General features: G+C 43.6%; 1 protein-coding gene across 1 annotated transcript in view; it reads left to right on the top strand.

Moving 5' to 3' along the window:
• Positions 1-772: 772 nt before the first annotated feature.
• ARHGAP21 (Rho GTPase activating protein 21) overlaps positions 773-17,521 on the top strand; it is a gene marked incomplete at both ends in the record, with an annotated part of 106,410 nt that continues 89,661 nt past the window's right edge. Inside the window, one exon of the mRNA XM_079538360.1 lies at positions 773-853. Within this exon, the coding sequence (XP_079394486.1) occupies positions 773-853 (81 nt within the window). The remainder of the gene's footprint in view (positions 854-17,521) is intronic.

Raw genomic sequence — 17,521 nt, 5'->3', positions numbered from 1 at the left:
GCCCGAGGGAGGGGCGGCGGGCGGGGCGCGGTGGTCTGATCGCCGGCGGCGCCGGGGGGGGGGGAAGGGCGGCGCTGCCTGGGAGCGGGGAACAAAAGCCCGGCTTCGGCAGCGGAGGGCTGTGCTCTTTTGTTGCCGCTTTCTCGGCGGAGCGGGCTCGCCGGCGGCCCGCCCCGCCGCTGGCACGGCCCAGGGCCGCGGGACAGGCGGCGGCCCCCGACTCTCGCCCGCCCCTCGCGAGTTGATCAAAGTTGGGCCGGCCCGGAGCCGCCGGCGGTCCCGGCCCCGCCGCTCCTCTGCCTCCCGCCGTCCGTCCCCGCCCCGCTCCGTTCCCCGTCCCGCTCCGCGTGCAGCCAGGCGGCAGCAGCACGGGCGCCGCCCGCCCCCGCCTCCCTCTCCTCCCCGCGGCCGGGGCTCGGGATAGGAGGAGTTGGGGGAAGAGGAAGATGACGAGCGGGCGCGATTAGCCCAACGAGGGACGGGTGGCGGCGGCTCCGCGCCGGGACTGACACCTCTGCTCTGTCTCCCGCTCCAGCCATGAAGGCGGACGCCGGGGAGCGCCGCTGAAGCCCGGCCCGGCCACTGCCCCATGGCCGCTGCGTGACGGGGGCCGAGCCCGCACCCCGGCCGGGCCGCCCCGGGATCGGCGTCGTCGTCGCGACCGCCGCGCTGGGTGTGTGCGAGCGGCTCCAGCGCTGCTTCCCCGCTCCCTTCCCCTCCTCGATGTGGGCTCCAGAGGATTTGCACCTCCTTTGTAACCGGGAATGAAATAATGGCGACACGGTGGGCAGCGGGGCCACCCGGCGGAGATGGAGACACCGAGCCCCCCCCGGGCGGCGGCGGCGGCGGCCAGGTAGGAGCGTACGAGCGCGGGGCCGGGCGGCCACCGCGAGCAACGGCTTGGCTGGAGCGGGCTTAATGGCCGCCCCCTCTCCTCCCTCCTCCTGCCCGCCCTCCCTCTCTCTCTTCCTGCCCGCCCGCCCCGGAGTTGCTGGGAGTTGGACGCTGGGAGCGGTGTGGGGCTGCTCGGCGGGGCGGCCCCGGCCCTTCCCGTCCCCCGGGCCATGCGGCCGCCCCCGCGCCCAGCCTGGCCCCGGGGTCCGCCGCGGCCCTGTCCCCGCCGGCACCGGGGTGCGGCTTCGTCCTCCCCGCGGCGGTAAGCGCGAACCCGGTGCTTCGTAGTGGGAGTGTCGGCCCGTTCGCGGCCTGTGACCGGCGTTAAACGCGTTCTTAGCAGTGGTATTTGGTGCTGGAATGCTTCTCTGTGAGTTTAAAAACTTGCTGGCGTGCCCCGTGGTGTCACCGTGCGTGCTGAGACAAGCAGCCCTCCTCAACTATAACGTGGAGCTGTATCCAGTGATTCCCTGTGCGCTCCCTGTTAACGGCGTTAAATGTCTGCCAAACGACTGACTTCGGACCAACAAAACATGCAACAGCTTCAGCCGAGCTGTCCCAAGGTCTGCCTCTAACTTTGCTCACAAAGACAAACTTCTGTGTTGTTTTTGAGTTGAGGCTCAAGGCTGTGAAATGGGCATATTTTATGTAGAGTTGCCTTTTGTCTGCTGAAACTGAACTGCAGCAGGCTGATACTGAACGTAGGGAATTGGGAAAGGGAAGCTGGTTTTGAAACTGGCAGGTTTTAGTCTGCTGCTATCCTCAGTTCACCCTTTTGCCTTGATTTAAAGTGGCACATATGGTGGTGTAAGATTTTTCTCACTGCCGCTGTGGTCTCTTAAAGCAGGTGGGTTAGGCGAGGACAAAATAGGAGTACTAAGTAAAAGCAGAAGATGGTGAGGTTTCAGACTTGGTGATAAACTGTTAATTAGTATGTGGATTTTGTGTTATTGTTGATGTCCTTTTCTGAACTGAAAACTGGGCGTTTTTGGAGAGTATATCCCTTAATACTGTTCATGTAAAATGCAAAGAGGGAAGCAGCCACATGTTGAAGTGTTAAAGTGAAAATCTGTTTTTTATTTCTATCGAGTTTGTTGGTCTCTTGGCTCTGGCTCTCCTCTCCAAATCCACCTCTCCCTCCTGGTAAGCCTTGATGAGGCCTCTGGCACTTCTGCAGCTCCTTGTCTTAAAGCTAACTAATAGGTGTGGGATTGTAAAATGGGCTGTGCTGCCTGTTGTTTTGCCTGGTATTTTGGTGTTGCAGTTAAATGTTAGCTGCTAAGAAAGCAGGTTCCTACCCTGATAATTGTACGCTGATGACTGCCTTAATCACAACAGGCCTGACAATCTTTGCTTGAATGAAGATGGGCCTTGTGAATGGCTAATCAAGGTTGCAGTGCTTTCTTAGGCACATTAGCATACATATTCGTACATGGCTTAAAGTACAATTTATTTCCTTATTCTTCTATTTCTGCCATAGAATGGTGTGAAAGACCAAGAGAGAATGAGAGTTGTGATCTTCTGAGCCTGTGATCTACTGTCTGGGTTCAGCTGATGAACAGTTATTGAGCCCAGTGCTGGTGTGCTGTATGTGAACAATCTTACTGAAATAGGATGTGCATGGGGCAGTGAGGACGTTTTCTCCAGGAAAAAAAATCAGGAAATGTTTTTAATGAAATTACTATTTAAATAAAATACTCAAACCAAAACTGTTGATTTTGCGAAGAAGTTGATGGGGGTTTTATGGAGTGCTAATACTGGCATTAAAGGTATTAGCATTTTGGGGGAGTGATTTATGTTTTTGGGATGCTGTCTTCCATATGTTGTTCACATTGTAATGCAATATTAACTCCAGCCCATGTAATGTTTAGCCATTGACCTGCAAGTGCAGCAAGTTGTGAGGAAGAGCTCAGGCACAGCCTGTGTTCATTATGGGCGAGGCAGCTGCAGCAGAAGTTAAGATTTCCAGCCTTTTAGAGGTTTTGAAAGCACACAGCTATAAGCATCAGGGTTTGGTAAGACACCAATTGGACAAGGGAAGGGAGCTTGTTAGCAAGAAACTCTTGCTTCTGTTATCTTTGCACACAGAGATGGGCAAAGTGCAGACATACACTTTGACTCCTTTACTTAGTGCACATGTGGGTAGATAATTTTTTTGTTTTGTTTGTTTGGCTGCCTATTTACTCTGATCTCGTGTTCAATTTCTGTCTTGCTTTACCATGATTTCTGGTTTTCACTTTTCTTTTTCCCTTTTGCCTTGACATTGTACCTCGTGGTCTCTTGCTCTGGAGCTCTGCACTGAAATGATTGTTGAGAACAAAGATCATGCATTCAGGCTTGCAGCGCCTGTTCAAAGGGACAGATCACGTATTCTGGGCTCTTGGGGGAGTTAGCAGAGAGGGCCAGGGACTCTCAGGGCTGTTTGCCATTCTTCTTGAAATCTGACACACATTTGCAAATGGGAACAAGAATTGCCGAGCTTATGTTCATAAGGATGAATTCACATAAATTCACAGATAAGTGAAAGTGTGGTTTCTCTTGCTTTTAGATTATTAAGTGTATGCTATCTCCATTTTGTCAGGTTGTAGTGGTGTTTTGCTGTAGAGATTAAGCCCTGCTGGGTTACAGGCAGTACTGCCTTAGTCACAACATCATGTTTACAGGCTTGTCCAGATTCAAGGCTGGTGCTGGCTTCTTTGTTAGTGTAAATATGAACTCCCTTTCTCTGCCTACTACTTTGCATTTACTTAAAAAAAAAATAAAATCACTTTGTGCTGCACTTTGCAGTAAATCTACATTAAAAAAAATCAAAAATGTTAAAATGTAGGATTGAAAAAATATAACTGTGGCTTTAAAAGGCAAACTTATGGTAATGCGTTGTTTACTTATGAATTCTGAAAAAATACTTTATCAATAAATTTTAAGAGTTTTTGATACTTTTTCTGTTGGCACTCATTTGAGCATTTTTTTTTTTTTAATTGGAAATTGGAAATATCTGATACTTTACTGCAAAGAAATTTGGAGTGTTTTTTTTTTTCTTTTCTGAACAGGTGGATTGCTAGGAATAGACCATCTTTAGGAATTCCTGGGAGTTTCTGTATTGATCAAATAGTTAGGAGGTGCATTTCCAAAGACTACAATAAAAGCAAAGTTAGCTTCTGTGGTGCTTCCAGAAGTTCAGTATTTGTGGTTACAAACACAGGGGGAAGAAAAGTTCTACAGTATTTTTCTCTAATATCCTATCAGAGGGAACAAAACTGCATAAGCTGGACAGGTGAGGAACCAGAGGACAACAATGACAGCCAGAATAGAAAATGAGTGGCATTTTCATGAATGATAATTAGTGGACTCTGCTTACTATTATACCAGCCTAGTTGGGGTGACATTGGTAAGCCTAGGGTGGTGACACTCAGGTGTTTATGTCTCTAGTGTGGGAGCACAAGCACTGGGGGGCTGTACTTAGATATGTACAGACTGACAAGCAGTAATTACACCTGTAAATGTGTGAGCTGCTCTGGAACTCTATTTGTGGAGACCAGTAGCGTTTCTATGTGTAGAGGCAGAACTATAATGTAAAGAAGCTTAAATGTAATGTAACAACTAAAAATTAGCAAAAGGCATTTGTAAGATTTTGTATGTAAAATAATACACAGTACTAGCAAGAAAACTTATTGTTAGGAGTGGCTGTTATTTGTGCTCCAGAGAACTCTGCAGAAATGCTGTATCAAGGGAGAATAGATTTGATACATATAAGAGATGGAGTTACCTGGAAGAGCGGTCATCTTAACTATTCAAAAACATTGAGTCAAAGCCTGTTTGTTCATGCAAGCCTGATGCTGGCTGCTGCTCGCGTTTATGTCAGAGTAAGCCTAAGGTAATTTGACAGAACACAGACCTCTTCTACAGGGAAATGTTAATAATTTGGTAAGTCCCAGTATAAAGCAGCAAATTCTTGATTTCCTTCAGAAAAGGCGGGGATGTGTCTTCAAGAGTAGTTGCACCTGACAATTAAAAAAAAAAAAAAGTGAATTTTATCTTTCCAAAAAGACACCTTTGTTGTCTGAAAAATAAGAACTTTTGGAAGAAAAGCCCAGTGGATTGAAGACCACCTTGAACTGTGCCAGTGCAAAATAACTGCATTTACTGTATGCCATACACTCGTTAAAGTGGTAAATCATAGAATATCTGGAGTTGAAAGGACCCCGAGGAATCAGCAAATCCAGCCCCCGGCTCAGCCCAGGACCTCCCAGAATCCAAACGCAACATCCAATGGCGGTGTCCAAACACTCCTTGAACTCCAGTACTCAGGGCCATGCCCACAGCCCTGTGCAGCCTGTTCCAGTGCCTGAACACGCTCTGGTGCAGAACCATTCCCTGAGCCCGGCTGCCCTCCCCTCACACAGCTCCATGCCGTTCCCTCAGCCCTGTTGCTGTCACACAGAGCAGAGCTCAGCGCTGCCCCTCTGTTCCCTGTGAGGAGCTGCAGCTGCCATCAGGCCTCCCCTCTGCTCCTCTGCTCTGGGCTGAGCAAACATAGTGACCTCAGCTACTCCCTGTATGTCTTGTCCACCAGACCCTATCTTTGTTACCCTCCTTTAGGTGCTCCTTAATAGTTTTATGTCCTTTCCATTGGCCCAAACTGCACCCAGTGCTGGAGCTGAGGCTGCGCAGAGCAGACAGCCCCTCACTCGCTGGCAGTGCTGGGCCTGGTGCACTCCAGGGCACGGTTGGCCCTTTGGCTGCCAGGGCACACTGCTGGCTCACATTCACCTTGCCATCAGCCAGAACCCACAGATCCCTTTCCATGGGGCTGCTCTGCAAGGCTCTCATTCCCCCATGCTGTACAAGTATCCAGGGTTGCACCATCCCAGGTGCAGAAAGAATTTGGCACTTGCCTTAAACTACATGTGGTTGTTCAGTCCTCCAGTTTATCAAGGTCTCTCTGCAAGGCCTCCCTACTCCCCCCAAGGAAATCAACAGCTCCTCCCAACGTAGGATCGTCTGTAAACTTACTGGTATGTATTGGAGTCTAGCATTCTGATCATTTATCAATACCTTAGAGTGAGCTGGCCCTAATGCGCTTTTCTTTAGCAGTTTTAATAAACAGCAAGGCACTGACTTGATTCTTTTTCCTACTGTGAGTTCTTTTAAACAGTCCCTGTTATTAAACTAAAAGCAAAAATAATATCCCTGCTCCTTCTGATGTATTATTATTCCTTGGCTGTGCTGTTCACTTGTGTGCACAAAAAACAACTGAGCAAACAGTTGGGAAAGAGAAAGCATCTGATAGCACTTTATGCATTTGTGATCTTGTACTACTTAAATGTACAAAAGTGTCATCTTGGCAGATGACTAAATTGTAGCTCACCAGACTTGTAGCTCAGTAGCGCCTTTGGAAAAAGTAAAAGCTGATTTTTCTTTTTTTTGATTTTGCAAATATGTGTGTATGTTGCTTTGTAGAGGAGATGATGATAACAGGAATGTGTGCAACCTGTGAGCATTACAAAACAAAAACCTTTCTGTATCTTTTTCTGTGGAGACTTATGTTTCAGGTTTGATTAACCTGCTAGGAATATATCTTGGTGCTTGTAGCTGTTTTTATTCTTTTGCTTTAACAACTGGAAGATGGAGAAAAATGAAGCTATTCTAATGTTCGGTGGCTGTGTTGTTCTTTGTGGCAGTTGTTTGCATGTTGAATTGCAAAGGTTAGGAAGCAGCATATAAAAACTTAGGAAATGATGTTAAATGAAAACGGATTTATTTCCTGTTGTTAAGAAGAGGTCATTGTTTCTAAAAGGCCTGACTTAGCCCTTCTGCAAGTGGCGGGGTGGCGTAACTGCTGTTGAGACCATGTGTCAATGGACTGGACTCCAGAAGTCATTCTGAGCTGTTAGGTGTGGCTCCTTCATTGCAGAAGACAATTCCTGTGAGCTCATAAAGTCCTTGGATTTAGCTCAGTGCTGCAGAGGAAGAGTTTGTCTGCCTCCCCTAATAGGTAATCTATATACTAAATAATATGTTGTGCCAAGCATAATACATAAAGATAAAAGTTACGCTGTCTGATCAGATTGATGGATAGTGGAAATAATCATGTTACGCTCTGCCTGTTCATTATACAGAGTGCAGATTAATGTAAACAGTGAGTATTTTTCCTGTCTAAGCCCTTCTTATAACTTCTCACTAATGTTTTTTATGAAGGCACCTTTTTCCTCATCACCAGTAGTAGATAAATGCAGTAGAAGTGTAAGTAAGTGCAGGTGATGGGTGGGAGCAGCAACATCAAACAGACTTTGTGTTCCTTTTCTCAGAAGCTGTACATCTTGTAACCCTGAAGGTGCTAAAGAGAATCATAGAATGGCCTGGGTTGAAAAGAACCACAATGATCACTGAGTTTCAGCTCCCCTGCTATGTGCAGAATCACCAACCAGCAGACCAGGCTGCCCAGAGCCGCATCCAGCCTGGCCTTGAATGCCTCCAGGGATGGGGCATCCACAACCTTGTTGGGCAGCCTTTTCCAGTGTGTCACCACCTTCTGTGTGAATGCCTTCCATCTTACAGTTGCAAGGTGGGATAAGCTGTTTGATGTATGCAGCTCTTAAATACTTCCAGACCTTCTTCATTGGAAGGCTTTCCACTGTTGTGTCTGTCTTTTCTCTTGTTTTTAAACAGAAGGAAATACACTTTTCTTCCAGTCCTTACACTGGAGCTTCCTGAATTGTTATGCATTTATTTATTTATTTGTTTGTTTTGTAAGGGTGAAACAGTTTTCTGAATTTGCTCTTTGGTCCCTGCTGTTAGATTTGAAGAAAAACTCTTCTGGGGAGATGATATCCACCATCTCTAAAATCTGTGTTTTGCTTGTTGATAGGTGAAGCTATGGGCTTTGCTCTCTGGATCTCCTTGTTTGTGTCGTGGGGATATAATTGCTTCGTCTTTCTGAATATCTATGCCCTATTACAGCTTTGAATGCCATCACCAGACTCTGTTCAGTAGGAAATGTTGCTGCTTTTCTCTTCCTGATTTTTGCTCAAAAACCTGCAGTTTGGAAAGCATTTTTGAGTAGAGTACTGGGAGCTGTTGCTGCAGCTCTCTGAGCAGCACATTGTTTGAGGGAGCCTGATTGGGATCACGGTAGTAAAAATTTGGTACCGGGCATCAGAGGTGCTGTGTGGGCTTTCTGGAGAAATACCAGCTGCTCTTTAAATTTGGGCTCATGCTTGTAGCCATGAGCATACACTTTTGGAAATGTAGGTAGTAGCATTATTTATGTTTCAATTTTTTTTTTTTTAATTTCGTTTTGCTAGCAGCTGCTGCCTCGCTAAGAGTGAATGAGGAGCCTCCTTAGGGGCCGTGGCTAATTACAGCTCGGCTTTTGGTGGAGGGGTGCGCTGCAAGATAGACAGTTTTCTTTTATGTATGTGGCATTTGCATAATGTGTTAGGACACACTGTATGGACTGCATTAAGCACAAGCAAATACACTGTAGGGAATAATCTTGCACTGGCATCAGTGGGCTGCCTAGATGACCTAATCCTCCTTATTTTTAATTCTGAGATTTGTTCTTTTTATTTTTCCACTTGGAAGGACAGGAATGAGAAATGAGAGAAAGCTTTAAATCGTATTGAGAATAGTGATGTTAAACACTTCCAAGTAATGAATGTAGTTGGTGCGCGTCTGTTGAGAAGAGAAAAGTGAGCTTGTTTTTGAATTCGTCTTGTTTTACTGATTGACGTGGTAATGTGCCCTCCTACTTGCATGTTTCTACATTTTAATGGGGGTATTACTACTTACTGAAATTTAATTGCAAATCACCCATCCTTTAAAAATGTATTTTATTTTCTCCTATTCTATTTTTTCATCCAAGTATTTAGGACCTTTCATATTAAGGAGTTGATGAGAACGTAAGACAATTAAAGCTCTCGGGGTGGGGGAGTCAGTGCTGCTTAAATCAACTTAACATTCAACATATAGATGTCCTCTAATTCAATTTTCTGTGTACTTTTTTATTTCAAAGTGCAAAGGCAGAACAGGTTAGAATACAGTTATGTTTCCTGGGGGAGCTACCTGTTTTGACCTGGAGGTGAGCTCAAGGAAAATAATCACATTTCCAGAAGCCCTTACAGATTGTTTGGCTTATACTAGATACATAAAGTCTACACAATGATATGCTCCTGGTACTGGGGCAGCCTTCTCAGCTGAGAATCAAAATGTGTTTGGGCCACTGAAAGCAGCATTAGGCCCGGTGTGTGCACCTCAAGGAGGTGGCTCTTACCGCCTTTAAGTGCTGATCTCTTCTTGTAAGGTAAGGATCTGATTTGGGTTAAATCAAAAACGAAGGCATTCCTTCCCATGTGGTGATCAGTCTCATCTTAATTTCTGGATTGCTGTTGTTGTGCTTTCTGGTTTTGATGCAACTTGAATAGCGAGCCTATGATTATTGTGAAAAGTATTCCCATCTGTAGCCACAAACATTTCTCATTCATCAATAGCTGTTAAATCTTACCTGTCCTTTCTTGCATGCATTTTTAAATTTTATTATTTCCATTTACCGTGGTGAAAGGTGAATAAGTAAACTTTGTCTGGAGTAATCAATTTTCATGGCAATTTTACAGGCCTTCTGTTGTACTTACCCTGTTTTCATTTGGGTTTAGTCTGAATACAGTCCAGCATTCTTTATGCTAGTTATTTAAATTTATCGAGAAGTTGCTTTGGAGCTCCCTGTAGGTGAGCCTTGAATGTGATTTTCTTTCTGGCCCTTAGAAAGGAATAATGAATGGCTGTTGTTCTGCTCCAAGGATGTTGAAGTATCCCATCTCCTCAAATTGACACTGGGTTGAAAGCTAGCAGATTGAAGATTATTCATGTAAATTTGTTTCTAGCAATCTGTGCATTGGAATCAGGAGTAATTCAGTACCCATAAATACTTGGGTAAGCTGGTATTCTGATACTGATGTCATGGAGGTAATCTTGCAAGCTTGTTAATTGCATCTCTTTTGTTCTCATTAAAAAAAAAAAAAAAAAAAAAAAGTTGATTATTGTTATTTGAAAAACAAAAAGTCCAGAAGTGTCCAGAAGTGTTCTCGTAGCTGTGGAACAAAGGTTTTTTTATGTATGGAAGTGTTACAAAACAGGACGCTGTATAATGGATGCAGGCCAATACTAGTAGCATTGCATAGCCTATGCCCTTCAGCTGGTCTTTTTTTTTTTTTTTATGACTTTGTCGGTGGTTTTGAATAGGTTTTTTTTTTTTTTTTTTTTTCTTTTCTGTTTACGTTGTGACTGAGAGTATGATTCAGCTGTACAGCTCAGCAGGTCTTTCTGCTGTTTTCATGAGTTAAGTGGCAGTGGGGAAGCAAAATACTTATTTTTCTATTTGTACAGATTTTTTGCTTACCAGTGGAGATAAATGTTGGTGAGGAAATTCTGAAGGACCCCTTGATGTTCAGTGTGTGTTATAAAGTGAAAACTCGGTGTGCATAAATGTCAAGCAGTATGTATGGGGGAGGTTAAAACTGTGTTGCATTGAAAATGCTGAGAAGTAATGATTGACTTGGAGCTCATGAGTGAAGTCCTCAGAGCTGTGATTGCTAGTTCTAAAGAATCACTGGCTTAACTCTTGGTGGTGGTCAAAAAAGCAAGTTGTCATCCATTTCCTACTACTATTGAACAGCTGACATTCTCTGTCATGCCTTGGTGCGTAAATCCGTGGCATGATTGCAGCTGATGTGTCTAGGCCTGGTTCTCTTTCTTCCCTCTTTGTTTTTCCCCATCTGAGAAATAACATAGTAGAACAAGAAGCACCTCAGAGAAGGGCAGTTATGATTATTGAGCATATGGAGTTGTGTGTGTACCAAACCCAAGGAATTTAGGACTTCATAGTTTAGGAAAGAGGAGACTGTGGAGGTGTAGTGAGAACTTGAGATGTGGTGGCCTTCTCAGTCTCCCTTGAATTTGTATGGATCAGTGTTTCAGTGTTTGTTCCAATATATGTCAGGTGAGTATTGGAGTGAGAATGAGCAAAAGAAGCTGGCCCTTATGCATAACAGTTAATTAAGCGTGTTACTCATCATTATAATACTTTGGAAGCTGAAGGTGTGTATGGAAGCTGAAGGATAATCCAGGTATGTTTTTGGAAGAGTTACTAAATACTGTTGTAGTGGAGTGAGTTTTGGATTTGCAATTGAAGCTTGGAGAATGCTCTAGTGATGCTTGCTCTCAATTGTCAGCAGTTATTATCTCTGCAGGAGGGCTGGGTGAATCTTTGATCTGACCCACGGAACTCTTCCTGTCTTGTAGTGCCAGTTCCATGGTAGCTCACCAGAATTTCTTCTGCTTTCGACTCTCCAAGGCTGTGGTTCTGTGCTAAGCATGCTGAAACAAGGCAGCTGTTTGCTATCAGCAGCTGGAAATACAGTTTTTCAAATGTCATGATTTTTTTAAATCTGTTTTTGTTTCTTGAAAGCTCAGGCTAGGTATTAAACTTAGAGTGCTTAGTTAAAGTTTCTATTAATTCTTAATGCATCAGTGGATCATCTCATATTCTCATTTCTATGTTCTCATACTTTTCTACTTGCTCATCATCTCACAAGTACTCAGCAACAGACCCAGTGAAATCCCGGGGGCTGTAGCAGAACTCCATTCTCCTCCTTGGGTGGATGATGCCAATGGGTCTTCTGCCTACTGTAGAAGAGTTGGTTTCCTGCATCCCCCTCTCACTCTGGTTCTGTGGTACCTACTCAGGTATAAAGATAGCTCTTTGAGGAGCTGCGCAGCAAACTGCATAGCTTTGGGGTCTGCTGGCACATAGGTATGGGAAATAGTGGAGGGAAAGGCTGTACCTGACAAAAAGCAACTTCTCTTCACCTTAAAATCAGTTCTCAAGAAGGTTAAGAGGGGTTCATCTCTTACAGGACTTTGAAGTGAGTTCTGCTATTTCAGGTTTTTGTCTGGTGGGCAGAATAACTACCTGCCCCTTCCCAACCCATCCCATGGTGCTTGGTGCTGTTTTTAAAGCTGGGCCTGAAATGTTAAATGTCTTTCGTGGTGGAGGTGGTTTCTGCTCGTGTAATCAGTGATTCATGATTCGGAGAAACCAAATTCTTTAAGGTGAGAAGAGACTGTGGTAATAGCAGACAGTTACTCAGCAAGGTGTGTATGGGATAAACAGTTCTGTTAGGCTTGTATGTGGACAATCAGTTTTTTCTCTTTAAATTAAATTGGCAAATTATATATACTTAAACTTGAAAAATTATGGAAGACCTCTTGTGTTTAAGCCTCACCTCAGAATGTTGTGATATCTGTTTTCCTACGTTACTTGATATGAGTTTATTTAGAGAAAAAGATTCTAACTGGCACCTCTTACAGCCTTTTTATTCACTTCATGGCCACGTAAGAGACAGTAGTATTTGGGATGATGCAGTGTCAATTAGAGATGTAGCAGTTGTCCCAAGGCTCACTCATGCTCAGAATGGGAACCTGTAGTTCAGAAACCAGGATTTTTATCTGTATACAATGTTTTGCCTCTGTTGTGAGGGAGGCGAAGCACAAACATCATCAGTAATGTCTGATTCCTTTTAGTTAGTGCCAGAAGGGTGAATCATGATGTTTCAAAGTTCTTCCCTTTAAATTCAAGCCATTAATGCTACCAGATGAGTTGAGGGAAAGGTATTATGTATGAGATTAAGAACAGGATTTGTGGGAGTGACTTGACCTTAAGTTCAGTTAATGCTGCAGTCTCTTCCCCCTCTTAGATAATCTGGCCTGGCGGATTTCTCTTTGCTTCTTAGAGCCCAAGATACCGTAAGCTTTTTTTCCTTGAAAGGCTCCTGTAGTCTTCCGTACTAGGAGAACAAGCAAGCAGGAATTGCAAAAATATGCTCTCAAATGAGGATTACTAACCTTTACAACCTGTGATGAGCAGCAGTAGTATTTTCCCAGTGTTCTCTAACCTGGGATGCCATTGTTTCTTTGAGAAACCTGGCTTCTTCCTTCTAGATACATTTTCTCATTTGGGAAAGTAATAGGGATAGTTGCATTTTCTCACTACAGATATATTTCTAATTAGTTCTTTTTCTGTAGTAAAGCCTTTTTGGGATGCTTTTTCTTTCACAAACCCATTCCATGACTTACATTATTCTATATACTGCTATTACCTATAGCAGTAGAGGCTTTACTGTTCCATTAGGCTGTTTTGTACTGTGACTTCCATCCAGTTCCCTGAAGTTCCATTGCAGTTATTGCTTAAAATGTTTGCAGTCTAGAATACTTTTTTTGATTCTTAAGTACAGATGATTTCAGAAGTTAGTGAAAATCTATGGGAAGGAAAAGATTTTATGGTGGTTTATGTTAATGAAGATTTCCTATCAAAAAAAGTACTAATAGCTGAAATGAATGAAAAATGACTTTGTTCTTACCATATTACTCCATAAAATAACCTGTGACAGTCTGTTCAGCTGCAGATTCTTGCTGATTTCAGCAGGCTTTAGAGCAACAGTTCTAGTAAGTGGACTTTTGGAAAAAGCCTTTGAATTCTTGAGAAAAACAGTTGTGCCAGTTCTGTTATTCTTTTATTACATGCTAGAATATAAGTAAATAATTTGCATCGTACACTTTCTGCTAGCCATATTTCCAGGGAATTGGTGCTAGGTTTCAGTACAGATATCCCAAGCATCATAACATTCTTACAGCATTAGATTATAGGGGCTTCAAAGCCAAATTATTTTTATTGATGTTATAGCTAGATAGAATATCTAAAACCTATCTGTAAATTCATAAATTTAAGTGAATCTTAAAGAGAGGAAAAGTAGAAAGATTCCTGTGCATCTTTTCACAGTGAATCATGGGCTGCAGTGTGAACGTTCTTCATCTGGTGTCTCCTTCATGCATTAACAAAGTTTGCCTAAGAGAACTGCCTCTTCCCCTGTGGTTTTTTTATATGACAATTTCTGGCTCTCTGAGTGAATTTTCTCTTTTGTCTTCTCTTCACTGCTCTGTTTGATGGAGTTGAGGAGTTGGCTTTTTTTGCTCTGAGGTCACGTTTGTGAACGTTGTTCAGCATGTTGACCATCAGGAGTGCAAGGGCCTTTTATGCTGAGCTGCTTTCCAATTGATTGACCCCAAGCCTGTGCTGGTGCTCAGGGCTATTCCTCCCCAGGTGCGTGACCTGACATTTCTATTTGAGTTTCTTGTTTGCCTGTTTTTCCAGCCCGTCAACATCCACTTGAATGGCAGATGCCCATGGTGATCAACATGTTCTGAATCATCTGGGGACTTGGCTGAAGGGCACACTCTGCCTGATTGTCCATGTCATCAGAGCAGATTTAAATAGTTCTTGGCCTCAGTATTGACTTCTTGAGCACACCACCAGCGGCCAGCATCCAGCTGGACCTCTTGCTGTTGATCACAAACCTTTGTCTGACACTTGAGCTAGTTTTCAGTTCAGTTCACTATGCATTTATCTAGCCTATACTTCACCAGCTTGTCTGTGAGGACTTCATGGGAGACAGTGTCAAAAGTTGTCCTTAAGTTGATAATGTTTTGACATCCAGAGGCTCTCTGGTTACACAGCACTCCTTTTTAAAAAGCAGCCTGTGTCCTAAGGGAGTTTTCCTTTCAGTGGCTGGCTCTTATATGAACCCGAGTTGTCTCCACCTGGGTCCACCCCTTCTGCTCACTTGGGAGAACAGGTCCAACACTTGCCTGCGCTTCCTAGGCCAGCCACATCCCTTACCAGATGCTCAATCACCAGTTCAAGCCTTCACCTAACAGTTCCTCTGCAAAATGTATCCAGTTTTTGTAGACATGGACTCTTCCAGGATAAATTTTTTCTTTAGTATTCAGTGCGGATGAAGAGTTCTTAACTTGAAACAAACATTGAGGGGTGGATTGCTGATGTTCTATTAAATGTTTGGTTGTCACTGTGTTGTCAGTCAATGTTGTGTAGCCTAAAAATGGGGACCACTTGACATCCTTTGTCACCCTACTCGTCTTCAGCTCTTTTTGCTGAACAGGAAGTTACATCTGCTGTTGGGTTTCTTAGTTTAGTGTGTGGTAGTGCATTATTTTTTTGAATGGGTAAAAGACTTGAGAAAGGTTTTACGTGCTGCTTTAGAAGCTATGGATGGGATGGCTCAGGCAATTCAGTGAAGGAGAAAATGAATGCATACACCTGCTATGGGTAGCATTGGTGTTATAATTCCTACTGGTTTACCTGTGTGGCATACTGGTGTAGTTTCATGTTTATTGTTCATAACTCCTGGAGTGTCATCTTCGAAGTGCAGGGATGTGATTCTCTGTCTGCCTGGCACTCACTGGGCTTTTCTCAGCCCTCTGAGGCCAGTGGAGCTAGCATGGCCAGGCCTATGGCAGGGAAGGCTGAAGTCCCTCTGCAGGGCTTTCATCTGCTTGAAGTGGTGTTGTGGAAAGGACAGTCAGAGTCTGCTCAAAAGTACAGTGAAAGTAATGTGAACTCTAGCTGAGGACAAGTAAAGAATCTTTTCATGGAGGATGGCTGAACACTGGAATGGGCTGCTGGAGTCCAGGAGCCTTCTTCAGCAGCATTTACCATGTAACTGGGCAAAGACCTCAACAGCTGCTTGCCCTGTTGGTGGTCTCCACTGACAGTGATTAGAACTGTATGTTGTTCTTCCTCCAGTATTATTTTATTATGTTGAATGAACTTTACTGACATATGTTTTCTAATAAAAATGAGATTATTTCTTACTATGTTTAGGCCAGGAAAGTGCAGTTATCCGAGACTACAGAGTTCTTACATATTAAGAAATCAGAGCTTGCAAAACATTGAGTTCTTTTATCACACACAGATTTTGAGGCCCGCCTGCATGTTACTTGGTGAAGCTCAGCAGAACAGTGCTATTTTGGTCTGGTGTAGGTGGCATCTCTTTTGGAGACAAAGGTGTTTCAGGCACAGAAATAAAAGTAACAGATGATTCATCTTGGTATTAAGTCTGTCTTCTGGAATTTCTTTGTGAGGGCTGAGAAGGAGATGGCTTTCTTTCTCCCCACGTGAGTTTTGACATAGGGTGATGATTAGGTACAATTCAGGGTTCTTCTTTGTCACCTGACTCCAGACGACGACATCTTGGTATGAAAAATTAAAAATTACTTGCTAAGTAAAGAACTGCCTTGCTTGTGTAGCACCTGTATTTTGGTACTTGTTTTCAGGATCAGTGGTTCAGTGAAAGTGCAGATCTGCTTTCTAGAGGATTATTTCTCATTGATTTGACTTAATGCTGGGAAGTTTTCTTGTGCTTTTACGTTATTTTCATGTACATCTTTCTCTTCTGTCAAGATACTGGGAATGAGGAGGGAGAAAGATGGGTCTGAGACTAATGTGCTTCTAAGAATGATAAGTGGTGATGGTAGAGTCACAAATGATTTAGGTCTTTGTACCACAGAAACCATGCTTGTCCCTCATTTTATTACTGTCATTACTTCCGTGGGTGCTATTACTGGTTTCCAAATCATTGCTGAAGCTACATGCGTACATGTTGAGGGCTGGAGTGAAGTTAAAACTCCTAAATCAAAGTGGTGGAATCCTGTTGGCCAGAGTTCTGGTGCAGCTTTGTCTGTACCCTCTAGCAACAGTGGTAACCCTAAAATGTTTTGAAGTTCAAAGAGACATTTTATTCACTTCTATTTACAAAATTGGTTGGAAAAAAAATATTAAATCAAATTAAAAGTTGTCAACCAGTCACTCTTCACAGACTGAAGTAGGCCCTTGCTTCTAGAGTTAGTTTCAGATGAGGCTTTCATTTTTTGTCTTTATGAATTGTACAGGTTGCTACAACTCAGAGACCAGTTTTCTGCAGTCCCTAGGAGGTTTTTCTTCCATCTGCAAGGCTTGGCTGTGTCTCTGGCATTATTCTTACCCATCTGTGGCTCTTCATGACCTGTGGGCTTCCCACCCTGTTGCTGCTGCACTTCATTTTTTTGTCTCACAGTGCTGTGTGCTTTCTCTCCCAAAGCCAGAGCAAGCTGAGATGTTCCTTCCCATATAGACCCACTATCTGTAGTGCTGAATGTGTTGGGGTTACATGTAGGAAGTGTAAGGGAAGCGGCAGAGCACAGGACTTCCCGACTTCCTCATTTTTTACCTCCTAAGATGCAAGCTGCTGGGTTGGCTAACCTCATCTTATAAGCACTACATACTTCATGTATGCAATAGAGGTCATTTAAGAAGTGAAGTTTACTCATCATCAGACAGTTTTTCATGCTAGTGAATTCCATGTGCTTTAGCTGGTGTGCAAATTGGGGCAAACTTCTGTTTTTAGGATGCTGCCTACTTGTGTTCTTACATGTTATGCTGTGGGAAAGTGTGTTATTCTGCTTATCTCAGCTTCCAGAGGGTGTGATGAGCTTTAGTTCTTGTTCGAATTTTGGATGGATGAATTGTGTTGCCAGCAAAAGAAGGTTTAAAAATAGAATTCTGGGACACATTATTACTAAGATGTACTTAGATACCATCCCTGCGGTGCTGAGTGTGTTGATTCTGTGGTTTTCTGCAATCAGTGTACTTCCCTTTAGTGGTAACCACTGAAAATTACCTTGGGTTCATAGTGTAATTGAAATTTTGAGGCTAGAGGGCGAAGCCATTGACTTCCTCTAA

Source organism: Tetrao urogallus (genome assembly GCF_951394365.1).
Source record: "Tetrao urogallus genome assembly, chromosome: 7".
NCBI classification, from domain to species: domain Eukaryota; kingdom Metazoa; phylum Chordata; class Aves; order Galliformes; family Phasianidae; genus Tetrao; species Tetrao urogallus.
The sequence above is the reverse complement of the archived record's forward strand: the minus strand, read 5'-3'. Positions and strand labels throughout refer to the sequence as shown.